This window comes from Myotis daubentonii, chromosome 13, assembly GCF_963259705.1.
Source record: "Myotis daubentonii chromosome 13, mMyoDau2.1, whole genome shotgun sequence".
Classification (NCBI taxonomy): Eukaryota; Metazoa; Chordata; class Mammalia; order Chiroptera; family Vespertilionidae; genus Myotis; species Myotis daubentonii.
This window is the reverse complement of record NC_081852.1, coordinates 42,056,664-42,083,077: the sequence shown is the minus strand read 5'-3', so window position 1 is coordinate 42,083,077 and position 26,414 is coordinate 42,056,664. Positions and strand designations below refer to the sequence as shown.

Below are 26,414 nucleotides of genomic sequence, written 5' to 3'. Positions count from 1 at the left end.
GGCACTGCTCTAGGCATGTGACATAACAGTGAACTAAACAGACAAAACCTCCTGTTTTGTGGACCTCATATTCTAGTAATTACATATATTTTTGGATAAGTTGAACTTGGCCTTTTCCTACAGAAATTACTATCAAAATAGATAAATGTTTTATACCCAAACTCAAATATAGCAAATCTCCTTAGCATCACCCAATCATATAAAAATATGTTTGATAACATTTATAACACAGAGATACATTTAGCTACTGATTTCAAAACATTAGAATATCAGTATCTTGTCAGAGAATGTGAACAAGATAAGTTATCCTAAAATTTATCTGCCCAAAGTGGTTCACTTGGAAAAGGAGGCATTATTGCTAGAGTTTAGCTAAGTGTACTAGATTTAAGATAACTCTTACCAGGCCTTAATCTATATCAGAAAACCAAGGCACGGAAATGATCCAGAGGTAAGAACTGGGCAGGCTGAGGGAAACACTGGGCCTAGCTGGAGCAAGATTTTCATCATCGACAGTTGTACTGCCCAGCATGGTAGCTACTAGTCACATGCAGTTATTCAACTTGGAAGGAAAATCTTTAAATTCAGCTCTGCAGTCACTGTAGCCACATTTCAAGTGCGCAGAAGCCACACAGAGCCTGTGGTTGTTGCTATGTTGAAAGTGCAGGTACAGAACATTTCCAGCATTGCAGGGCGTTCCATCGGCAGTGCTGCTCTAGAAAAGCAGAAGAGCCACACATTTCCCAAAGAGGGCCACAGGAAGTAGCGGTTTGTAATAGCCAAAAAAAAAAAAAAAAAGTTTTCTTCTCCATCCCGTGGCTATTTCCATCCCCGAATCTTATTGTCTCTTCACCCCCTAGAAAATGTCTCCTTTCCTTACTCCTTCTCTATCTTCTCACATTTTTCCCCACTCCATTTTTTCAACCCCCTTCTCTATTTTTTTTGTAGTAACAAACAAGCCGTCCACATTTAATGATTTCACACATTCATTGAGGTTGATATGTTTTAGTAATTTCTCAGTGTTCAAATGTAAGAAGCTGAATCTTTCTCATATATTCTCTCCCCCCGCTCCCCAATACAAAATTTAGGTGAGACTCTTTTTCTTAAGGTATGTATCTTTGCTGTATTTTCCTTCGTGGAATTATCTTTGCTTAGAATCCGGGTGGAAAAGATGCGCGATTCTCGTTCCAGACTCTGGGGTTTCCCTCCATCAAAGGAAGGGCTCAGGCCTCTGGGCCGGGAAGCCCGCTCGGCCCCTGCGGCACTGGTCCTTCCGCTGAACCTCTACTGCCACCTAGCGGAGGGCGGGGCGAGGGCGCCTTCGCCAGTTTGGCGGTTGCCAAGCGACGGAGGCGGGGCCCGGCCTAAGGAGGAGGGCGCACACTAAACGATGCCCAAAGAGCTGTAACAACGCCGCTTTCTATTGGCTGAAGAGTTCTCAGCCACCACCATGAGCCAATGAGCAGAGGCAGACAGATGACGTCAGACGCTCTGCGACTGCTCCCCTCAGCCCCCTCCGTCCCCTAGCGACGCGTCCGGCGACCGCCGAAAGGCACTGCAAACACTCCGGGACCTCAGCGGCCCCATGCGCACCTCGCCGCTCGCGCTCCTGCAGGTGTTCTTCCTGCTGGTCCCCGAGGGCGTCCGTCCTCAGCCCTCTTCCTCCCCGCCAGGGCCGGGGCCCACCTCCTCGGGGCCAGGGTCGCAGGGCGGGACCCTTGAGCCCTCTCCGGAGGGGACTGAAACTCCGCGGGCTGGGCCTGGGACCTCCTCGGTGTTCCCTACGCTAGGGACCCCTTCAGCGCCTGGAGATGGGGCCATGGACCTCTTCCCAGGTGAGGGGAGGGGAGGTGATGGGAACTACAGGCTTCGTTCTAACATTCTGTGAACAAAGTGAATTGCTACCAAGTGAGGTTTGGGGCTGCCAGAAGAGGGGAATTCGAATGCACTTGGAAGAATTCAGGGCTCCTCATCCCTTTCGCTCTACTTTATGTTGCACCTTCGTAGTCTTACCGATCTGTGTCTGCGACTTGACTCCTGGAACCTGCGATATAAATTGCTGCTGCGACAGAGACTGCTCTCTTCCCCATCCGAGGACAGTTTTCTCCTTCTGCCTTCCGGGAAGCGTGAGGTGAGCTGCCCGTGCAGGGTGAGCCCTAGAGGGGGTGGGGGCCCTGGAACGGGTAATAGTTGGAAGTAGGGAGAGAGATCCTTGCTGCCTGCCTCCCTCACTTCCACCGTGGGTGGGATTGCCCTGGTGTTCCCAGAAGTGACTTGGCTCTTCGGGATCTTTAGAGCCGGGCTGTCCCATAGACTGGGACCTTCGTGTTGTCCGGTGGCTGCCCAAAGAGCCGTTCTTTGCCATCTGGCTGACATCTATGGGGCAACCTTGTTTGGACCTAGCCCCGCGCTTCTAAATGTACCTTCTTCATCCTGTGTCTTCCCAGGTCTTCAAGTTGGGTTTGTGTGGACAACTCCCTTATCTTCAGGAGTAATTCCCCATTTCCTTCAAGAGTTTTCGTGGATGTAAATGGAATTAAGCAGTTTTGTGTCCACGTGAACAACTGTGAGTAGAAGCGTGTTGGTTCTTATTGCCTACCATTCATTGAAAGCTGGTTTTGTCTCTGTCCTTTTGTTTTGTGTTTAAACTTTTTTTCTCCTATGAGAATTTCTATCATTCTCTTCTCTACCTGCCCCCTTTCTCTTTCTCTTATTAGTGAACATTTGCAGGTTTTTAATGCCCTATTGGCTATGGGTCAGAAAACCCATACAGAAGTTTAATTTCAATCATCCCTGTTGGCCCAGATAATTCCAGGTAGATTCTATTCCCCTACTTGATATAATCTCCATGAAGGCTCTCACTGAATCTCCAGCAAGCGATACATAGGAGGCACCAAATAGTACATGAATGAATGTCTTTGAAAAATGACCTATATACCAACCTTGTTTTTATTTTATGAAGCAACAATATAGGAGAAAGAGCGTTAGAGTCAGATCTCAGCCTTGCCATTTACTTACCAGCTGCTCAGACTTGGACAAATCCCTTGGCATTTCCAGTCTCATTTCTTCAGTTGCGAAATAAGCAATAATAATAATACTAACCCTGAATGTAAAAGTGCTCTGTTAACGTTAGAGTGCAATAGCAATGAGAGGTGGTGGTTATTATTAAGGTTTTTAAATAGACTTGGAAATTTGCTGATGATAGCTATAACACATTAGCTGCGGCTGCCCCATCCTTTCTAAATCTCCCACTGCCTTCTAGTCCCAGCCTTACTGCTCCAGAGCTATTGCAATAGCATCCAACTGGCCTTCCTTGCTTTTGATCTCCCCACCTGCCTCCTATACCATCCTGCTACTGCTCTGGACCGGTAGTTTTGAACTTTCTTTCCCCAACAACACATGAGAGTCATTCCCTTGGAAACTATAGGATACTTAGGATTGTTCCATTTATATAAACATTGTGTTTCCCAAGGTAAATTATCAGCTTCTAGAAAGGATGGATTATATACCCAGAAGTGGGGTTGCTGGGTCATGTGGTAACTCTATTATTAATTTTTTGAGGAACCTCCATACTGTTTTCTATTGTGTTGGCTATATTCTTATCTCTGAAACTAATACTAAAACAATAATTCATTTAACAGATTACAAATAAATTAGAAGGTGATAGAAATCAGAATTGTTAACTCAAGATGAAATATTGATTGGGAACCTTCTGGGAAAATGTTTTATAACTTAACTGAGTAGTAGTAATAATATTATGTAGATTTGTAAAAATTTTTTTTTAAATATATTTTATTGATATTTTACAGAGAGGAAGGGAGAGGGATAGAGAGTTAGAAGCATCGATGAGAGAGAAACATCGATCAGCTGCCTCCTGCACACTCCCCACTGGGGATGTGCCCGCAACCAAGGCACATGCCCTTGGCCAGAATCGAACCTGGGACCTTTTAGTCTTCAGGCCGACGCTCTATCCACTGAGCCAAACCGGTTAGGGCTGTAAAAATTCTTTTGAGTTTACACTTAAGATTATTGCGTTTGTATACTTAAGCTTACTGTATATATATTATGGCTCAATAAAAATATTAGTTACTTGGCATGCAAACCATTTAAAAATAAATATTTTGCTTTTATCTAAAACCCTTTTATTTCTAAACACATTTTAGCAAAATTAAACTACTTCCAGAAGCCCCAAAAAGTCAATGCATCCAACTTCCAGACCCCGGCTACAGAGTTTGGAAGCAACTCATTCAATTCAACATTCCAGACGCATTCGCCAGCACCTTTTTACAGGGTGAGCCTGGGGAAGGGGATGGGATTGTTGGGTTTGATGTTTCCGTCATAACCAACAATTGACTGGTATCTTTGAGGTCCCCCGCTGCAGTGAGGTAAACCACTGTCCGTTCTTTGGGAGAGCGGTGTTGTCCACATGAACAAGCTGAGTTCATTTTTGTTTCTACTTTTTCAGTTTCTGGTGGTCTTCTGTCCACTTTCATGGTGAATAAGTTTCTGCTATGCTTTGTTCAGGCTGGGGACCCCATTTTGACTTACTTCTCAGAGTGGTCTGTACTAAGCTTGCTGAGGCAGCCTGCAGGAGTTGGAGCTGGGGGACTCTGTATCGAGAGCAATCCTGCAGGTGAGTCAGAGCAGAAGTGCCAACCTTTTTCTTCAAGTTAGAATAGGCTTTCTCATTTACCACCCCCTTAATTCTTTGTGCGTTAAGGTTTCTTGGAGAGTAAAAGTACAACCTGTGTCCGTTTCTTCAAGAATCTGGCAAACAGCTGCACCTTGGATCCAGCCCTCAATGCTGTCTCTTACTACAACTTCACAGTCTTGAAGGTGGGTATCCCTTTCTCCCACTGTCAGCACTATGGGTTTAAAGTCAACATGCTGCCCACTGCTGGGTTGTGGGCAAAGCACTAACTTGGAAGTCAGAATGCCCAAGAGCTACATAAAAGGCAGAGGGCCTGGAAGTCCTATTGTCTGAAGAAAGATGAAAGAATTAGGGCTATATAGCCATGATTAGAGATTTTCTTTTTTTTAAATAATATATATTTTATTGATTTTTTTACAGAGAGGAAGGGAGAGGGATAGAGAGTTAGAAACATCAATGAGAGAGAAACATTGATCAGCTGCCTCCTGCACACCCCCTACTGGGGACGTGCTTTGAACCAAGGTACATGCCCTTGATCGGAATCGAACCTGGGACCCTTCAGTCCGCAGGCCGACGCTCTATCCACTGAGCCAAACCAGTGAGGGCCATGATTAGAGATTTTCACCCTCCTGGCTAATGGGATTGGCTAGGGAGGGTGAGAAGGGTGACATCTCACTATTTCATCAAAACTTCAGTAGAGCTCAGAGTAGATGGGCATCACAGTCCATCCAACCTCCCTTCTGCTTTCTCCTGGCGTTTTAGTGTAGAGTCAGGTAGAAGAGAGGAAGCAAATGATTCTAATATGTCGATTTATTTCCCCCCCAAATGTGAAAATGCAAGCTCCTGGAGATTTTCTCTAAGATGTGTGCATACTCATTTTCTTGCTTTTCTCTTATTCTAGGTGCCAAGAGGTATGACTGATCTACAGAATATGAAGGTATGATGCTGCTCATCAGGAAAAAGTAAAGTGAATATTTGGTCCCTTTGCATCTGAGGCAATTTCAGTCTTGATTATAATGGTGAAAGAAAATGCATTTGTGATGTATCAAAATGTTAAGTGTGAGTCTAAAACAATGTTGTCCATGTGTTCTATACGAATAATAAGTATTATATGAATTAAGAATTCAAAAGGTTGTTAGGCCCTGACCAGTTTGGCTCAGTGGATAGAGCGTCGGCCTGCAGACTGAAAGGTCCCGTGTTCAATTCCAGTCAAGGGCATGTATCTTGGTTGGGGGCACATCCCCAGTAGGGGGCGTGCAGGAAGCAGCTGATCGATGTTTCTCTCTCATCTACTCATCTATACTTCTCTCTATTCCTCTCCCTTCCTCTCTATAAATTATCAATAAAATATATTTAAAAAAAAAAAGGTTGTTAGATAAGTTTGGGAAATATTAACACTATATTTAGGGTGGACTTCTTGGAGTCTTTAATAGGCTTAAGGGCCCTTGTAATCCCTAAGAGGCAAGTATCAAATACATATTTCTAAAATTTAATTGACCATGGAACCTTTATGTTATATCTCAGAATCAACGTTCTGAGAAATATGTTTTGAGATGTGCTGGCTTAGAATGACAGTGACTTGAACTTAAGTTGTAGTCTGGCAGCAGAAGGAGAAAGAAAGTTGCTGGTCAAAATGAAAAATGCTCATTTTAGCTGACATGTAGCTAGAAGAGAAAATGCTGCTTTCAATTTTAGTTGATTTGCTTCTTTCCCTTGCTAGTTCCAGGTTCCTGTAACACCCGTCTCACAGGCCGGTTCTCCTCTGTTGGCTGGAAACACTTGTCAGAATGCTGTTTCCCAGGTAGGAATGGGGACCTCAGGTTCTGGATTGATGAACGTTGTTCGCCATAACTGAGGTACCTCATCTTCAGTACCACACGGACCCCACATGAAGTTTTGTGCATTACCTGAAAATTAACATGTCAAGAATTGAGCCATCCCCTTCCTCCCTACCGTGTTTCAGCCGTTTCCACTGCTACCGTCCTCCAGTACTGCGTGTCGTGAACATTAAGAGTATTTCTGACTCCTCCGTTGATAGGCAGTCTCTTAGGGTTCTTACTGACCATGTTTTCTTTGTTAGCGAAGTCAGTATCATCTGAAGATCTGAAATAGACTAATCAACTTTTCCTCTGTTCTCTCTCTTCTAATCAACCTACAGAAGTAAAAATTACCTTAAAGCGTAACTTTAAAGACTATGTACAGAAATCTAAGGATCAATTGCTTATAATTTCCATCTCCAGCTGCTATTTCTCCTCATCCTCAGACATGGGACAGCCAAGTAAACCAGGTTTCCATCCACCTACCTGTGCTTCTCTCACCTTCCTCTGCACACAATCAAAACTTATTTTTCTTCCCTTTCAAATCTTAAAACTCTCCTTTCCCATGGACCTTTTAAGAGCTCTATCCCATCTCTTTTCTCATGTGTTTTTAAGACTACTTGTTTATTCTCCCTCATTTGGCGATATTTTTAATTGAGATATAATCCTATCTAATAAAAGAGAAACATGGTAATTAGCGTACATCTGCTACCCTTCCCATTGGCTAATCAGCGAGATATGCAAATTAACTGTCAGCCAAGATGGCGGCCGGCACCAGGCAGCTTGAAACTAACATGAGGCTTGCTTGCTTCAGTGACGGAGGAAACCAACGTTCCCCGCCTGCCTTGCCGGCCTCTGAGCTTGCAGTTTGAAACATTGTTACAAATATAGAAGCTAACCAAAACCCCAGAAACCTGTTTTCAGCCCGCCGGGATCTCAGAGCTGGAGTTGATACAGTGTTTCGATTATAGAACCCAAACAAACCAGATACCTGCTTTCAGCAGCAGAGGCCTCAGAGCTGGAGCCAGAGCTAAAGCTGGCCCAGAATAAAAAAAAAAAGAAAAAAAGGAGTAGTTGGGAGCTTCAGTCACCCACCAGCCTGAAAACAGCCCTCAGCCCCTCACCCAGACTGGCAGGCACCCCAGTGGGGACCCCCACCCTGAAGGGTGTGTGACCAGCTGCAGACAGCCATCATCCCCTCACCCAGGCTGGCCAGGCACCCCAGTGGGGACCCCCACCGTGATCCAGGACACCCTTCAGGGCAAACCAGCCGGCCCCCAGCCGTGCACCAGGCCTCTATGCTATATAGTAAAAGGGTAATATGCCTCCCAGCACCGGGATCAGCGGAGCCGCGACGCCTCCCGGCACCGGGATCAGCGGAGCTGAGAGGCCTCCCGGCACCAGGATCAGTGTGACAGGGGGTAGTGCCCAGACCCCCTGATCACCCTGCGGCTCTGTTTGTGACAGGGGAAGGCGCCCCAACCCCCTGATCAGCCCTACTCTGTGTGTGACGGGGTAGAGCCATAACCTCCCCATCGGTCCTGCCCTGAGTGTGAGAGTGGCGGCGCCCCAACCCCCTGATCGACCCTTCTCTGTGGGTGATAGAGGGCGGCGCCCCAACCCCCCCTCCACGGGCCCTGCTCTGTGTGTGATGGGGTAGAGCCATAACCTCCCCATCGGCCCTGCCCTGAGTGTGACAGGGTGCGGCGCCCCAACCCCCTGATCGGCCGTGCTCTGTGTGTGACAGGGTGTGGCGCCCCAACCCCACCCCCCCCACAGGCCCTGCTCTGTGTGTGACGGGGTAGAGCCATAACCTCCCCATCGGCCCTGCCCTGAGTGTGACAGTGGCGGCGCCCCAACCCCCTGATCGGCCCTGCTCTGTGGGTGATAGAGGGTGGTGCCCCAACCCCATGATCCACCCTGCTCTGTGTGTGACGGGGGAGCTCCCCAACCCCCCTGATGGGCCCTGCTCTGTGCGTGACAGGGGGCAGCACCCCAACCCCCTGATTAGCCCTGCTCTGTGCGTGACGGGGGTGGCGCCGCAACCTCCCCATCGACCCTGCCTTGAGTGTGACAGGGGGCGGTGCCCCAACCCCCCATCAGCCCTACCCTGAGTGTGACTGAGGGTGGCATCGCAACCTCCCGATCCGCCCTGCTCTGTGCAGGACAGGGGGCGGCACCCCAACTCCCCAATCGGCCCTGCTCTGAGCCCGACCAGGGGCTGCACCTAGGGATTGGGCTTGCCCTCTGCCACCTGGGAGCAGGCCTAAGCCAGCAGGTCGTTATCTCCCGAGGGGTCCCAGACTGTGAGAGGGCACAGGCCGGGCTGAGGGACCCCCCCTCCCCGCCAAGTGCACAAATTTTTGTGCACCGGGCCTCTAGTTAACATATAATATTGAATTAGTTTTAGATGTACAATATGATTTGATATATGTAACGGGGTGGGCAAAAGTAGGTTTACTGTTGTGAGTTAACGACCATCACCACACAGTTACACATTTTTCTCTTGCAATGAGAACTTTCAAGATCTACTCTTTTATCAACGTTCAGATATACAGATTTGTTCATAGTAGTTACCATGCTGTGCCCTCATTCTCTATAATAATAAAAGCATAATATGCTAATTAGACCAGACAGCCAGACGATCTTCTGGAGGAAGCTGGGGCTGTGAGGGCCAAGGCAGCCACCGCGGCTGCGAGGGCCGAGCTCCTTGCACAAATTTTGTGCATCAGGCCTCTAGTCCTATACTAATAAAAGAGAAAAATGGTAATTGGCGTACGACCGATACCTTTTTCATTGGCTAATCAGTGAGATATGCAAATTAACTGCCAACTAAGATGGCAGTTAACTGCCAATAAAGATGGCGGCTAATTTGCATATTGCAGGCAGGATGGTACAGCGCCATCAGAGAGTGTGAGTGCCAGCAGTCGCCCGAGACCTGATCCCGCCGGTAGACCCGGACGCGGGCCGGCGAGGCAGCTGCAGTGAGTGCCAGCGGTCGCCCGGAACGCGAGCCGGCGGGGCGGCTGCGGCGGTCGCCCGGGACCCGATCACGCGGGGCCGGCGGGGTGGCTGCAGCGTCCGCCCGCACTCACGCCGCCAACCCGCGAGAGTGGGTTGGGGGCGTGAGTGCCAGCGGTCGCCCGGGACCCGATCCGGCCGGCAAACCGGGACGCGAGCTGGCGGGGCGGCTGCGGCGTCTGCCTGCACTCACGCCCTCAACCCGGGAGAGCGGGTTGGGGGTGTGAGTGCTGGTGGTCGCCCGGGACCCGATCACGCAGGCCGGCAGGGCGACTCGCCCCCAACCTGCTCTCCCACCCAGCAGGGGACCCTCATTTCCCCCAATCACTGGTTCTGCCCCCAGCCCAGGCCTGATGCCTCTGTCAGAGGCGTCAGGCCTGGGCTGGGGTCAATGCCTGAGGGCTCCCAGTATGTGAGAGGGGGCAGGCTGGGCTGAGGGACACTCCACACACACACACACACACACACACACACACACACACACACACCCAGTGCACGAATTTCGTGCACCGGGCCCCTAGTTTATAATAAAACCCTTAAAGACAGAAAATATAAATTACACATAATTGGCCGACTAAATAATCTTTATTATAATCAATTCTACTTTTGTATTGCAGGTCATCTATGAGATAGAGACCAATGGGACTTTTGGAATCCAGAAGGTCTCTGTCAGTTTTGGACAAACCAACCTGACTATTGAGCCAGGCGCTTCCTTACAGCAGCAGTTCATCATTCACTTCAGGGTAAGGGCCCTTCTCCGATGGGGGACAGAGCAGGAAGGAATATAGTTCCTCTGTGTCTGTAACACGTGTGAAGTAGAGTGAGAATATGAAGGCCTACTTCAGTCTGTCAGTTGAGGCATGTCTTTTTATAGTGTGCGGACTTCCTGAATACATTTACAAGGATACATAATCCCTTCACGACAGAGGAAAAGGACAGACACTGCTCTAGCACAGAGTCAAAGCCCAGGGAACCATAGAGCACACTGGTGTCACTGTGCAAGAGGCCTCCACATCCAGTATGCCATAATTGAACTAGTGATAGGGATTCAGCAGTGCCTGTTCATTAACATTTTCTCTGATTCTCTACTTGGCCCCCAGCAAAGCAGGAATTCAATGTCAAATCCAAACTCTTTTTAAATAGTCATTTTGAATCATAAACTCAGCCATCATCTCACAGAAATTCTCATATTTCTGTGCATTCAGTAGATACTTTTTTCACTTTTATATTTCTGTATTATTTGAGCTTACGTGCTTACAATGAGTATGAATTTTTGTCTATGTGTATTTGTGAACGTTGTCAAAAATGTAAATGGCATTCAGTGTTTTAATCATTCCTCACTTAACCTAAGTTTCCAATCTTGATCACCACCTTTGGCTTTCTTCTGCTGCTACTTTTTGAACCTTGCCGAGTCCAGTTTTTTTCTCAGCTCTGCCTCCAAGTGATCAACCAAGTCTCGTCTTTCCGAGTTCATCTCTGGAAAATCTATAGTTAATTAAAATATATTTATGAATTCCATTTAAATTCTTCTCCTTTCAGCCAGGCTGAACATAGACCTAAATTGATAGTGATTTTTTAAAAACAGGGTTAATAGATCTTCGCTTGTAACCCTTGGTAGCAGTGCCATATGGTGAGGTTACACAGTAAATTTCAGTATTCCGATCACTCAGGGTTTACTTCAGGGGATACAAATGGAAGTCATTGGAACAGAAATTTTTGCAAAATCCTACAGTGTGGAAGGAGGCCCCCAGTGCAGCTACCTTCCTGCATTGCCCTAAGGAAGGGAGTGAAGAAAGCAGTGGAAGGTGTGAGAGCATGCTTTCCTCCATAAGTGACTTTCTTTACTCTTTCTGCAGGCTTTTCAGAGTGCAGCCACTTCCCTTCCTGGTCCTAGAAGTGGGAATCCTGGCTACATTGTTGGGAAGCCACTCTTGGGTCTAACTGGTGACGTAAGTCACTCTGTATCCTTTCTGGGGCTGAGTGGCCTGTTGCAGACTAATGAGAAAAGCTGCAGCTGCTGATCTTTTGCATTTCCCAATTCTGCAGTCCCCCATTTTTTAGGTATCCAGGACTTCCTTTACCAAGCCATTAATTCAGTGTATTCTCAAATGGTGATATGACCAAAGGCTTTAAAACACCTCAGACTGGCTGAAGGTGAAGATCGTGACTGATTTTATTTAATGAGGTATTTATATGCTGGTGTGTGCTTAACCATTTTTGGAAAAACACTATCTCTGTGTGCTTTTTAATTCCTAGAAGAAGAAAACAAATTGTGACTTGAACGATACCATGATATTAATAAAATGTAAGTAGTGTTAAGGAAACAATAAGAGCATACATTTTCCAGTCTGCCTACTTTTCTGTTATGACCTCCTTGACCATCACTTTGTAACTCAGATGACCCTCTTGCAGAGCCAGGGTGATGGAACTTGCTCTGTCAGGAGACACAAAGTACAATTTGGGGTGAATGCAATGTCTGGATGCAAACTCAGGTAATTCATTGCTCCCCCATCATTTCCCACAGTTTTGTCTCTATTTAGGGATTATGTTGATATGGTAACTTCTATATTTTGAACGAGAGTTCAGAGATTGCTAGTTAGGAATAGTCTTAGAATCTAAATGATATTCATAATGCTAAGAGTTTTCTGACAGTCCTCTATACCTACTGAAGATTTTTTCCCTCCAATTCATTTTATACTATTATCCTATACAATAACAGGCTAATATGCAAATCAACCAAACAGCGGAACAACTGGTCGCTATAACACACACTGACCACCATGGGGCAGACACTCAACGCAGGAGTTGCCCCCGGTGGTCAATGCGTTCCCACAGGGGCGGTGCCCTCAGCCAGAAGCCGGGCTTATGGCTGGTGAGGGCTCCCAGACTGCAAGAGGGCACAGGCCGGGCTGAGGGACCCCCCCCACCACCACCACCAAGTACACGAACTTCGTGCACCGGACCTCTAGTTTCTAATATTTGGATTAATATACTAATATGGTTACATTATTAAGTTAGCATTGGACTGCAGCTTCCATGATGTTTAATTTCAGGCTGAAAAATGTGGACTGCAACCACTTGCAGCAAGAGATGTACCAGACTCTTCACGGGAGGCCCAGACCAGAACATGTTGCCATCTTTGGTAACGCTGACCCAGCTCAGAAGGCAGAGTGGACCCCGATCCTCAGCAGGAACTGCAGTGTTTCAGTAAGGAGAGACATACCTGTCTGACTGGGACTCGCATCCCCATTCTGTTGAAATTAAAACCAGCCCTATTTCCAAAAATAATGTGGTTATCATCCTATATAATAAAAGGCTAATATGCAAATTGTCCCCTCGACCAGAAGTTCAACCGGGAGTTCGGCCAGGGGATGGGGCTGGCTGGCCAACCGCCCACAGCCCCTCCCCCTGGCCAGCCCCATCCCCCGATCGCCCCCCCCACACACACACACCCTGATTGGGGGTGGGCTGGCCAGCCAACCTCTCACGTCCCTTTCCCCCGGCCAGCCCGGCTCGATTGAGGCAGGCTGGCCGGACCCCACCGTGCACGCATTCGTGCACCAGGCCTGTAGTCCTATATAATAAAAGGCTAATATGCAAATTGACCGAACAGTAAAACAACCAGTCTCTATGATGCGCACTGGCCACCAGGGGGCAGACACTCAATGCAGGAGCTGCCCCCTGGTGGTTAGTGCGCTCCCACAGTGGGAGCGCTGCGCAGCCAGAAGCCGGGCTCACAGCTGGTGAGCACAGCAGCGGTAGCGGGAACCTCTCCCGCCTCCACGTCAGCACTAAGGATGTCCGACTGATGGCTTAGGCCCGCTCCCTCCGGGCCTGAGCCATCAGTCGGACATTCCCCGAGCACTCCCAGACTGCAAGAGGGCGCACCTGGGCTGAGGGGAAACACACCCCCCCCAGCCCCCAGTGCATGAATTTCATGCACCAGGCCTCTAGTCTATATATATAAAAGCCTAAGCGACTGTTACAACCAGTCGCTATGATGTGCACTGACCACCACGGGGCAGCCGCTCAACGCAGGAGCTGCCCCCTGGTGGTCAGTGCACTCCCACAGCCAGCCTCCTACGGCCAGCCAACCTCCCACGGTCCCTCCCCCGAGTCGACTGGCCCAATTGGGACTGGGCAAGACAGCCCCAATTGGCCCCAATTGCCAACCAGGCCGAGGGACCCCACCTGTGCACGAATTTGTGCACCAGGCTTCTGGTAAGAATATAAGAAAACATGCCCATTTGATGTCATTATTTCAGGTTAGGTTTATATTTAACTTATTTCCTGAGAGAAAAATTTGAAGGTAGAAAATCTAGAGATTGTTCTGTGGTTCAAAATCAAACTTACTGCCTTAGCCAGTTTGGTTCAGTGGATAGAACATCAGCCTGCGAACTGAAGGGTCCCAGGTTCTATTCTGGTCAAGGGCACATGCCCAGGTTGTGGGCTCGATCCTCAGGGTGGGATGTGCAGGAGGCAGCTGATTACTGATTCTCTCTCATCATTGATGTTTCTATCTCTTTCTCCCTCTTCCTTCCTCTCTGAAATCAATGAAAATATTTGAATAAATCAACCTTCCTCATCGTAAGAGAAAAATATATTACATATATATTTCAAATATTCTTGCATTCCTGAATATTTGATCAGCACAAGAAAAATGTTTAAAAGTATTTGGAACAAACTTATGAAAAAATATTCAACATCATTAGCCATTAGAAAATTGCAAAACCATGATGAGATACCACTTCACACCCACTAGGATGTCTATAATTAAAAAGATGGGTAACAGGTATTGGCAAGGATGAGGAGATATTGGAACCCTCAGACATCGTTGGTGGGACTGCAAAATGGTGCAGCCACTTAAAAACCAGTTTGACTGTTACTTAATAAACATAAACATGGCCTGTCTTCTCCTGCTCCCAGTTTATACACGTTATTGCCTATATCTGAGCCTTACTATAAAGAAGTATGAAGCTAGAAAAGCACAAAGCATATTTGAGGATAGTTTGTATCTGCTAAGTTATAGTAACCTACTGATTAAAGTACTCACTTCCATCAATCCTTCCTGCATCTTAGAATTAATCCTCCAAGAGTCAGACTACTTGTTAGTCTTCATAATCACTGAAATGCCTCTTCCTTAACTTTTCACTGCTCCTATGTTCAGTCCTTTGCTTCAGGCAAGTGTCTGCTCAAGGCCAGTGCCTCGTACATTCCAGGCACATAGGAGACACTCAGTAACTATGATTCACATGAATCAATGATGTCCCTCCATGGCATCACGTGCTGCTCTAGTTGTACACCTCGTTATATGCCATCTCCCTACCTGAATTCTCCTTTAATCGCCATTTCTTGGTCAGATATTACTCATCCCAGTTCCATCCTCAACCAGAAATGGCTATTTCTTCTTCTTCGGGCATTCCACAATACTGACTGCGCACCACTCACTGAGCACTTCTTTTTTATTATTTTTCTAATCCTCACCTGAGGACATGCTTGGAGAGAGGGGGAGGGGCATCAGTTGGTTCCCTTCCATACGTGTCCTGACCAGGAATTGAACCAGAAACCTTTCAGTGCACGGGACGATGTTCCAACCAACTGTGCCAGTCCCACTGGGCATACTGAGCACTTCTTATAGCCATTGTAAATGGGCTTTCATTTTATAATCTCTATGTTAGTAATTTCCGTTTTAGAATTTTAATTTTCCTATGATCAAGGACAGTAATAGGGTCTATGTGAACTTAGAAGCCACATTGCTTTCTCTGTCAATGTAGACTGTGTAAGAAATAATGGCTCCTCAGTGCATGGTGATGGATCATAGGCGGCCATCAGAAATTCCAGCAGATGCTTCTTTACCCTCTGCAGGCTACAGGTTGCACTTCTTGCTGTATCATACCAGTGTCCCTGGAGATCCAGGTATTGTGGGCATATATAGGCCTCCAGTCCAACCCACAAGCTCATGTGTCGGGAGCACGATTCCTGTACCAGTGTCAGTCCATAAAGGTAAGTCATGGCTCATAAAGGACCACTAATCTTTGCAAAGCCTAGACTGTCTTATCAGCCATTTGATGACTATATAATTTTTGATGACTATATAATTTTTGATGACTATATAATTTTTGACTTCTGAGAGACAGTTTATGCTACCAGCTAATGCTTGGTTACAGTGAGCTGACACAATTTACTTTCAAGTAGATCCCTCCCAGCCTGGTTACTAATTTTTTTTTTTTTTAAATATATTTTATTGATTTTCCACAGAGGAAGGGAGAGGGATAGAGAGTCAGAAACATCGATGAGAGAGAAACATCGAACAGCTGCCTCCTGCACATCCCCCACTGGGGACGTGCCCGCAACCCAAGTACATGCCCCTGACCGGAATCGAACCTGGGACCCCTCAGTCCACAGGCCGACGCTCTATCCACTGAGCCAAACCGGTTTCGGCATGGTTACTAATTTTTTAATATCCCGAATCCAGACTATAGTGTAGCTTAGTTTCTTTTAAATTATCATACCAGTATTACTATATTGGTTGATTCAACCACAGAAAATATTTTCCATAACTATATATTCAATGTGACAGTCACACACTTTAGTCCAGTGGTTCTCAACCTTCCTAATGCTGTGACCCTTTAATACAGTTCCTCATGTTGTGGTGACCCCCAACCATAAAATTATTTTCGTTGCTACTTCATAACTGTAATTTTGCTACTGTTATGAATCATAATGTAAATATCTGATATGCAGGATGAAAATTCATTGTTACAAATTGAACATAATTAAAGCATAGTGATTAATCACAAAAACAATATGTAATTATATGTGTGTTTTTCGATGGTCTTAGGCAACCCCTGTGAAAGGGTCGTTCAACCCCCAAAGGGATCGCGACCCACAGGTTGAGAACTGCTGCTTTAGTCTCTGAGCCTTTTGCTCTGAGAGATGTCTGAGATTTTACTGCCTATGTTTTAGGATTGTTATAGTTTCGCAACTTACAAAATCTTTTATCTGTGTTTATTCTTGTGTATAGTGTAAGTTGGTGGTCTAGTTGCATATACAACTGTCAAAACTCATTACACTGAACATTTGAGACGTGTACATTTTATTGTATATAAATTATACTTCAATGAAAAAGTTAAAATGAAACAAAAAGACAAAAAAAAGAAAAGCCACTGACTAGGGGTTAATATTTGCAATACACGTACCTGGCAAAGTCCTTGTATGTAGAATAAAGAACTCTTACAACTCAATAATGAGTTACAAACCTGAGTCAAAGAGGAATGTGTCCTAGTTCATAGTCTGAAATATATAGCTACAAAACATAAAGAGGTGGTATCCACAGCTTTTTCTCTGATAATGAGTTTTTATTTGAAATGATTCGACATGCAGTTTACATATAATGGTTTAAAAATTGAGATTATAAAAATGTAATATACACACACACACACAAATGATGTACTTTTTATTACCAAAGCCAAACAAAACCTAATGCAAACTTTTCATGTTGTTACAAAGTAAATCTTATTTGTAGTAAATGGAATTTGCTGCATATAAACTAAATTAAAAAAAAAATCCCCTAAAATCTCACAAAATGTTAAAACAGAATTGTCGGTAGCAATTTCTGAAGTAAGTATCATAAAATATTGTAGGTTAAGGTAAAAATAAAATAAATCAACCATATATGACAACTGAATCCCTACCAAAAGAAATGAGCTGACTTGGCTATGTGCCTTTTGTTGTCTTGATAAAAGAATTTATATAACTAGACTTTGAGAGAGATTGTTTTTTTCTTTGGTTTCATTTTTTGTTTTTATTTTTTCACTGTTCTTGCTGCTCATGCTAAACAGTGAATTTTCAAATTTTGCTTATACATAATTTTTTAAATGTAAATAGAAAAAATTTAAACTTTAGAATTCAAATATAACACACTGACTGAACTTACCTCAGAAATCTTGTTCTTTATGAGGACTAAGAAAACAGATACACTCAGAATAAGTTATTCTCATTGCATTATATGGAAATACAGGACTAAAACAATTTTGTATTATATTCTCAAGTGTGTTTGAGACCAGCTTGTTTTTATGTATGAATAAACTTGGGTTCTTACACAGATGCTACTGAAAAAGAAAAAGAGTAAGCTATTAAGACCTAAAGCTCTGGGATCATGAGTGAACGGACTGATGTGTGGCCTTGAGGTACCGTTGCGCACTAGGCTTGTGTACACCAGCATTACCACAGATGCGAGAGTAATTTGTTGTGCTATGACTTTATAAGTGCCACGTCACTGGACACTAGGAATTTTTCAGCTCCATTATAACCTAAAGGGACCACCATCATACACATGGTGGTCATTGGCCAAAACATTGTGGAACTGCCAGATAGCCGTATCTTTGTCTTTCTGTGGAACTACTAATTTTCTTCAGAAAAAGGCCCTCCCTACTGAACGGCATAGTTGTAAGACCATCAGTCAACATTTTGGAACTAGATGAGGAAAGGCATTTCATCATACAGAGTAATTTCCTTATTTTCAGTTCTGTGCCTCACTCAGTCCTTCTTTATGCCCAACATCTCTAAACCCAGAATTTTTCTGATTTGAATTGTCCAGTCTCTTCTCGAGGTGGGGAAGGGGTTGTTGCTTGTTTGCACTGAGGGAGTCCCATACAGTAACCATGTTCTGTCCCTACCGCCCTGTTATCTCCTGTTACTGAGTCTTTTAGGTCTACAAAGACTTGCTTGCTCTAGTCTCTGGAGGCTTTTAGGTTCAGCCTTCTTTCCCTTTGTGAGCCTGGATCCCCCTGGAGCCTGATAAGGTGGAGCTGCTAAGCATGTCACAGCAGTTTTGCCATCTGGCCTCTCTGATATCAGGCAGTTCCCCAGTTGGGGGAAGCTAGCATCAGTCTTTAGGTAGGTATAACTGTTCACAGTTCTGGTGTCATGGACTGTTGCTGACAAATTCATTTCCTGTGTCTCCTAGAAAAGTACCTAGGACCAATGTGAGAAAAAGGTATATCTTGCTTAGAGCAATTTGGTTTGGGTCTTTCTGCAGGGAAAGTTATAATAAGTCAAGTAGATGGCTATTTAAACTGGTACCAAGTGCAGACCTGTCATGCTCTTTCTTCCTGCAGGATCCCCAGGTAACGGAAATGTCTTTGACAACTACTGTGACCTTTGTGGACATTACCCAGAAGCCAGAGCCTCCACGGGGCCAACCCAGAACCGACTGGAAATTGCCGTTCGACTTCTTCTTTCCTTTCAAAGTGGCCTTCAGCAAAGGAGCAGACTCTCAGAAAGGCTCAGTCTCTCCCGTCCTTATCCTGTGTCTCTTACTCCTTCAAATTCTCAGCCTAGAGACTCAGTAACAAAAGGAGAGGAATCGGATTTTAATTTTCCCTATGGGAAGTCCTACGGCAGCCTGCTTGTGTTGGCGAATGACCAGAGAGCCTTTAGAAGAGTGGACCTAGCCTTTGTACATGAGAGAAGAGATTTTAGAAAAGCATTAAAAATATCTTGTTCATCCTAGCTCTCTGCTTAGAACTTGAACATGCTTCAGTAATGTCAGTTGCAAAGATCTGCTCCAAAAATTGAGTATATAACCTACAGAATACCAGCTACACATCAAGTTCTGTACTCCTCAGGCAGGAAAGAGTGCAACTTCCTCCAGCCCTTCAGCGTGTGATGCCTGACTAAAGGTTTGCAAACCTTCATCCATCTGCTCACAGGCACAGCTGGGCTCAACATCAAAAGGAGCATGCTCCTGCCGTCCCCCACGTGAACTTGGGAATAGCTGCCCTCTGGACTTGAAAGAAGCTGACTGTTCAGAACAGAAAACTCCTGGCTATATATTTTATCTGGCTCCTCCCTACTCTCTTGGGCCAGTCTTCCCACAAGCAATTATTTCTACAGTTCCCAAAATGAATGTAGAATCCCAGCCCCCTTTCCTACTAGCAAATGACCCTACTGCTTGTGTTTTCTCCTTTCCTCCACTGTGGTGGAGAAGTAAAACTGATTGAGAGCTCAACTGTATGAATCCCAGCGGCACACACAAGTTGACTGACGTGGTCTGCCTCGTGATTATTTTTCTACATAGATGAGGGGTAAAAAAACAACGCAAACTTCGCCGTTTCACACCGTTCCCCAATACCCTCCCCTCTGGCATCTATCAGTCTGTTCTCGGTATCTATGAGTCTGTTTCTATTCTGTTTGTTCATTTATATTGCTCTTTAGATTCCATGTATAAGTGAAATCATATGGTATTTGTCTTCCTCTGACTAACTTATCTCATTAGCATAGCCCTTCAGGTCCATCTATGCTGTCACTAATGTAAGATTTCATTGCCGTAGACCAATTCCAGCATGTCATAATTTTAAGAGTTCCATCAAAAGGTTGATGAAACTTGGGGACTCAACAGGGTTGAGTCACACATGTAGTCACCATCTGGGAATTGCTAAAGGCATTTCCCCAAACCTGAATAGGAAACTGATTGTGGCTGCCAGACAGTTAAAGGGCATCTTAATCTACATGTTATTGCCTCCTACTGGCCAAACACCTGAACAGCCGTAGGCTATTCCCCAAACTGACAGTGCTTCTGTACCCATTGAAGTGTATTATCCCCACCTTGCCTTAGGACAAATTGTGTGAATAAAAGCAAGGGTCCTAGACAAGGAGGGACTCTTCAGTTCCTTTAGCTGAAGGCCCTCTGACCCCCAATGCCTTTCAAAATTATATCTCATCTCTGGATTCTTTATTAGTCTCTGGATTCCTATGAGAGCATATTCACCAATGAGATGTGATAAGGGGTTAATATCCAAAATTTATAAAAAACTCACAACACCAAAAAACACACAATCCAATTTAAAAATGGGCAAAGGACCTAAGTGGACATTTCTCTACAGAGGACATACAGATGGCCAACAGACATGAAAAGGTGCTCAACATCACCAGTCATCAGAGAAATGCAAATTAAAACCACAATGAGATAACACCTTGCACCTGTCAGATGGCTATCATCAATAAATCAACAACATAAAGCAATCACATAATCTTTGGGAATGTTTCATTAAAATGCTGATTCCTGGGCCCTGGCCCTGGAGATTGTAATTCACTGGTGGAAAGTGGGGGCTCTAAGAATCTGTATTTATCCAAAGCTTTCCTGGTGCTTCTGATGTGTAGCCTGGTTTGTGAAACTACAAAGTAACGTTGCATAGTGTGTGGAAACTGGTTCATTTAAAGGTTTGTCCTATCATCGCCAACTCACATAATACATCTACCAACCTACCCTACTTCCTTGTCTCTAAGAATTCCCATCATTCAGTGCTCAGGTTAGTGTTCAGATAACCTGTGTGCCCCCCCCACCACCCCCCCCCCGCCACCACTGATTTCACCAGAAATGGAGTTCTGGACTGGTTAGGCCGGTAAGATTTTGTCTCCAGGAATTTGGAATTGGGACCAAGTCCAGAAGTCAGTCAGAAATAGGCACTAAGAATATTTTAGGGTTGAGGAAGCCATTCTCCACCAAATATTCACTAATGAAGAGTCTACCTTCGAAGGAGGAAAAAGAACAGATGTGCAGAGAAATGTAAATAAGAGACTGAGAGATGGGGACGGTCTTAGTTCCTAACTTCCAGTTCCTTGTACCCACCTGTTATGAGATCCACTTTACCTCCTGCTCGTAGAGACTATAAATCCTCCTTCAGTAAATTGCCTTGTTTTAATAAGATTCTATTATTAACAACTAAAGAAGCTAAGACTTAAATAACTTAAACCTAGTACTTTATAGCATGTAAAGTGGCAGGCCTCATTCCTGCAATCTTATAGTCCAACTAGAGGCCTGATGTACGAAATCATGCAAGGGTAGGCCTCCGCGGCCCTGGCCGCCTCACGGCCCCACCCCCCGCCCCCCACCAGCACCCGCCTTGGCCTGGCGTTGCCCCTGTCTGCCATCCACACACCTCCTGGGCCTCCCTCTTTGGGGTGATCATGGAGCCCCCCGATTGATCACCCCACTGACTGGTGGCCTGGGCCTCCCTCTGCAGGACAATCATGGGATGATGACTGGGCCTCTGACCAATCACGACCCACCCGTCTTGGCTGGCCTGGTGCCAGTGGGTGTCAGCATGGTCATCAGGACAGGTTGTTTGGCTGTTTGGTCGATTTGCATATTATGCTTTTATTATTATAGATTCTAAACAGTCCACTTCCTACACGACTCTTTAGTCTTGGCCAGCCCTATTACCATTTGCTGAGACAAAAGTTTAATCCCTCCAATAAAAAAAGAATCACTTTTGTCCTGACTGGTATTGCTCAGTGGTTAGAGTGTCAGCCTGCACACCAAAGGGTCGCAGGTTCGATTCCTGGTCAAGGGCATGTAGTTGAGTTGCAGGTTCAATCCCCAGCCCTAGCTGCAGTGCATGGAGGCAACCAATTGATGTGTCTCTCTCACTCTCCCACTCTCTCTAAAAATCAATGGGAAAAGATCCTCAGGTGAGGATTAACCAAAATCAAAAAACAAATCACTTTTTAATAAAAATCACATGCAGGAAAGATACCATGACTGAATCATTCCCTAGCTAATAATTCTGGTATTTGATTTTTTCCATCCATAGTCACATAGCGCACTCCTCTCTCTTTACTGGAGTAGAATATTAATAGTAAAATAATAGTGAAAATAAGAACAGTACTAAATGAAATGGAAAAATGCACAATGCTTAAAGATTTTCTTTTTTTTTTTTTTTTTTTTTTTTTTTTTTTTTCTGTTCATCAGATTATTTATTCACTTGATTCTTAGATTCACTTGTTGATAGATGCATATTTGTTGTTCATAATTTGTATCTTTACCTTTTTCTTCCTCTTCCTCTTCTTAAAGGATACCTTTCAGCATTTCATATAATCCTGGTTTGGTGGTGATGAACTCCTTTAGCTTTTCCTTATCTGTGAAGCTCTTTATCTGACCTTCAATTCTGAATGATAGCTTTGCTGGGTAAAGTAATCTTGGTTGTAGGTTCTTGGTATTCATCACTTTGAATATTTCTTGCCACTCCCTTCTGGCCTGCAAAGTTTCTGTTGAGAAATCAGCTGACAGTCGTATGGGTATTCCCTTGTAGGTAACTGAGTTTCTTTCTCTTGCTGTTTTTAAGATTCTCTCTTTATCTTTTGCTCTTGGCATTTTAATGATGATGTGTCTTGGTGTGGTCCTCTTTGGATTCCTTTTGTTTGGGGTTCTCCGTGCTTCTTGGACCTGTAAGTCCATTTCTTTCACCAGGTGGGGGAAGTTTTCTGTCATTATTTCTTCAAATAGGTTTTCAATATCTTGCTCTCTCTCATCTTCTGGCACCCCTATAATTCTGATGTTGGTACGCTTGAAGCTGTCCCAGAGGCTCCTTACACTATCCTCGCATTTTTGGATTCTTTTTTCATTTTGCTTTTCTGGTTGGATGTTTTTTGCTTCCTCGCATTTCAAATCATTGACTTGATTCTTGCGCTCCTCTGGTCTGCTGTCGGGCGTCTGTATAATATTCGATATTTCAGTCCGTGTATGCTTAATTTCTAGTTGGTTCCCCAATATAAGATCGAGGGTCTTATTAGTTTTCGTGTAGAGCTCATTAAGTTTATCGGCAGCTTCTAAACAGTTCTTGAGAGACCTTAAAAGTGTGGTTCTGAACTCTATTTCTTCCATTGACAATTTTGTCCTGTTTCTTTGTCTCCGCATTTTGTTATGCTTCCTTGGTGCACCCCCTAGTGGTCTTTGTTCGCAGTCTTATAGATAAATCTTGATTGTTGTAGCTAATTCCAGGGAGGGTTTGACCTCCAGGCCAAGTCAAAGATTTTCTTATTTGATCCTCTTAACAACCCTTTAGCCAAGTATATAGAATAGATAAGGACAGTGTTATTAGCCCATTTCTTATTTGAGAAAACTAAGCCCAACGAAATTAAATTCATTTACCAAGTGTAGATTGAGTGTCTATTATGTGCCAAGAATATACTTCCATGCTCTCAGGAGCTTAAATTCTAGCAGGGAAGGCAGACAAGCAGTCAGCATGAGGTGACATGTGGGTTAAGGACACATTAAGGACAGGACTTCCTGAGTGGAGAAGGCTTCTGTCCCTAATGGCTTTAGCTATACTCACAGTTGCCTTGTTTGTTCTAAGTTCATGATGAGACTCTTAAAAGAAAAGGGGAGGTACTGAATGAAACTACTGGAGGGCAGTTTCATTTCTTTTGTATCCCTCACCCTACTTCAAACCCAACGTGCTCAAAACAACACGTGTTCTCATCCTTCACCCAAAAGAATGGCTCCTCTCATGTTTCCTAACCCAGTGACCTGCAGCACCACCGAATTTACAGGGACCCCTCCTCTCCTCTCACCCTCCCACTTTCAGTAGTAAGTGCTATAAGCTCTTCCTTTATGCTCCATGTCCCCTGCTGGAGCCTTTTTTCCAGCCATCATTTCTTGGGCCTTTGCAATAGGCTAACATCTAATCTCCCTAGTGATGATAATAGAATTCAAGCTCTTTAGCATGACTCAGACATCTTTTCCCAAGGTGGCAAACACCTCTCCTGCCTTGTCTCACATGCAGGGCATGGCTCATGCCTCTGCACATTCCATCCTCTTCCCGGTAGGATCCTGCTCCCTCTTCCAGATGAACTGCTTCTTGTCCCTCAAAGCACACTTGGAATGTCTACTCTTGTTAAAGCCTGGCCTGCGTCCCTGGGCACCCCTTCCTCTAGAGCAGCGGTTCTCAACCTGTGGGTCGCGACCCCTTTGGGGGGGTCGAAAGACCCTTTCACAGGGGTCGCCTAAGACCATCGGAAAACATATAATTACATATTGTTTTTGTGATTAATCACTATGCTTTAATTATGTTGAATTTGTAACAATGAAAACACATCCTGCATATCAGATATTTACATGACAATTCATAACAGTAGCAAAATTACAGCTATGAAGTAGCAACGAAAATAATTTTATGGTTGGGGGTCACCACAACATGGGGAACTGTATTAAAGGGTCGCGGCATTAGGAAGGTTGAGAACCACTGCTCTAGAGTGAATCACACTCTCTTACAGTCATCGCTCAGGTGTCTGTCTCTCCCAGAGGCTGTGAACCCATCGGGGAGGGGACAGTGTCTTCTCGGGAACGCATAACATGGAAAGGAGCCAATGCCCCATGAATGAGGGACTGAACAAGCAGGCTCAGCAATGTCCTCAGGGACAACTACAGAAGGGGCAAGAGGGCTTGCCTGTCACCGAGCTCCATGCAAGTGCTGCCTCCGCGCCTCGCCTCCCCTGGGCCCAGCGCTCTGTCCGCGTCCCTGCAGGAATGCGCCCTCTGAGCCAGGCACAGCAAGTAGAGAGGCCGAGAGTCTGAGCTCTAACTTTAAGGGTGGATCCTCATTCGCCTTTGAAATAGCTCCAGTTGTCTAGGATTAAATGCAACTATTTAAGGGCAATATCCTCACCAATGCCCTTGCCGAACAAGAGTTGGGCTGGGGTCCTAATCGGTTTGGTTCAGTGGATAGAGCTTCGGCTTGGGGACTGAAGGGTCCCAGGTTCGATTCCGGTCAAGGGCAGGTACCTTGGTTGCGGGCACATCCCCAGTAGGAGGTGTGCAGGAGGCAGCTGATCGATGTTTGTAACTCTATCCCTCTCCCTTCCTCTCTGTAAAAAAATCAATAAAATGTATTAAAAAAAAAAAAAAGAGTTGGCTGGGACCCTTGGGAAAACCCACAGACGATTAGGGGCCAAGTCATTGTATCTCGGTGTCCACATTTTTCCCATTTCAACAGCAAACGTTCGCCGGGGCAGGTGTGCATAGACTCCGCCTATGTTCGAGGTGTGGGCCCCGCGCCGGAAACACCCCGAATGAGTTCCCCCAGCAGCGGGGGCACCGCGGCATCTCCCCGCCTCCTGGGAAGGCCCCCTGGCGGCCCTCCTCCCGGGACCGGGACGCTCGGCCCCAGACCGCCAGCCCCGCCTCCCGCCGGCCGCCCCGGGCTCGGTGGGCGGGGCCCGCCACGTGGAGCGCGGCCGATTCTCAGAAGGCGCCTACGCCGCGGCCGCAGCGCAGCCCCGGGCCGGCCCCGCGCCCCACGCCGACAGCGGAGGCCGCACGGCCTGGCCCTACGCCTACGCCGCTGACGTCACGTCATCTTGCGGGACGTGGACGGAAGAAAAAGGAGAGTCGGCCGGCGCCAGCATCGGCCCCGCGTGGACTGCGGGCGGGGCGGCGGGGCCGGGCGCGCGGCGGCGAGGCAGGTACGCGGCGGGCGGCGGGGCCGCAGGGATGGCGGGGCGCCTGCGCCCCTGCGGGGGCTGATGCGCCGGGGCGGGGAAGGTGTGCGTGCTCGGCCGCGGGCGGCGTGGGGGCTGCGGGCGCGCCGCCCTGGCAGGAGCCGCGCTGAGGGATGGCGCCGGGCCGGGCCGGGCCGCCCAGGGTGCACGCGGCCCCGGCGCGGTCCATATGGCGGAGCGCGGAGGCTCGGGTGTGCGGGGACCTAGGGTACCCGGCCCTCCTGGCCCCCCACATGGAGGAGCTGGTCCAGGCAGATGCTCGAAGGCTTGGCGGGCCCCTTCCGGTCCAGGGCACCTGCCTCGGCGTCGGGTTACCCTGGGTTGTAACTGGCCACACGCTGACCTCAGAGGCCTGTGGGTGCAGGTCCCCGTGGCCCGCCCGGCCTTCGCGATCCTCCCTGAAAGCCAGGCCCCCCTCCATCGGCCCACCACCGCCTTTTGCAGGATGCGCTTTTTGCAGGATGGCATGTGGTCTGTGATTGGTCCTGGGCTGTCAGGGAGCACCCAGACCTTCCCACCCCACCTCCCGACCCCCTGTTATCCCCGCTCTCTAAGGCGGTGACATGTGTCTTAAGTGAACCGTATACCGAGCCTGTATTTCGGGGTGAAGTCTGCTAGGACTAAAGTTCAGTTCTCCGTCCAAGTCA

The 26,414-nt window shown here is 46.4% G+C and overlaps 2 protein-coding genes and 1 non-coding gene across 5 annotated transcripts in view; 2 read left to right on the top strand and 1 right to left on the bottom strand.

Annotated features, from left to right (window-relative positions):
- The first annotated feature begins 1,502 nt into the window (after positions 1–1,502).
- TCTN3 (tectonic family member 3) lies at positions 1,503–19,728 on the top strand. 2 transcript variants are annotated; one of them, XM_059660913.1, is made up of 14 exons: positions 1,503–1,832; positions 2,005–2,128; positions 2,445–2,563; positions 4,161–4,288; positions 4,522–4,630; positions 4,718–4,833; positions 5,550–5,585; positions 6,369–6,449; positions 10,104–10,229; positions 11,343–11,447; positions 11,884–11,978; positions 12,540–12,693; positions 15,352–15,489; positions 18,606–19,728. In XM_059660913.1, exons 1-14 carry the CDS (start codon positions 1,583–1,585, stop codon positions 18,837–18,839), a joined length of 1,815 nt encoding a protein of 604 aa, XP_059516896.1. In that variant the 5' UTR covers positions 1,503–1,582; the 3' UTR covers positions 18,840–19,728. The 2 variants fall into 2 exon arrangements, with proteins under 2 accessions (XP_059516896.1, XP_059516897.1); XM_059660914.1 differs by lacking the exon at positions 4,522–4,630 and having other exon boundaries at positions 4,762–4,833.
- LOC132215037 (small nucleolar RNA SNORA22) lies at positions 10,358–10,488 on the bottom strand. Its single transcript, XR_009448405.1, has one exon. It is a non-coding gene; the product is annotated as a small nucleolar RNA SNORA22 (small nucleolar RNA).
- Positions 19,729–25,534: 5,806 nt separating the features above from the next.
- The window catches only part of ALDH18A1 (aldehyde dehydrogenase 18 family member A1), a 36,395-nt gene continuing 35,515 nt past the window's right edge, over positions 25,535–26,414 (top strand). The window contains exon 1 of one of the 2 annotated variants that reach the window (XM_059660911.1): positions 25,535–25,731. The gene's annotated coding sequence lies outside the window, so the exon portion shown is untranslated. The remainder of the gene's footprint in view (positions 25,732–26,414) is intronic. The other variant, XM_059660912.1, reaches the window with a different exon arrangement.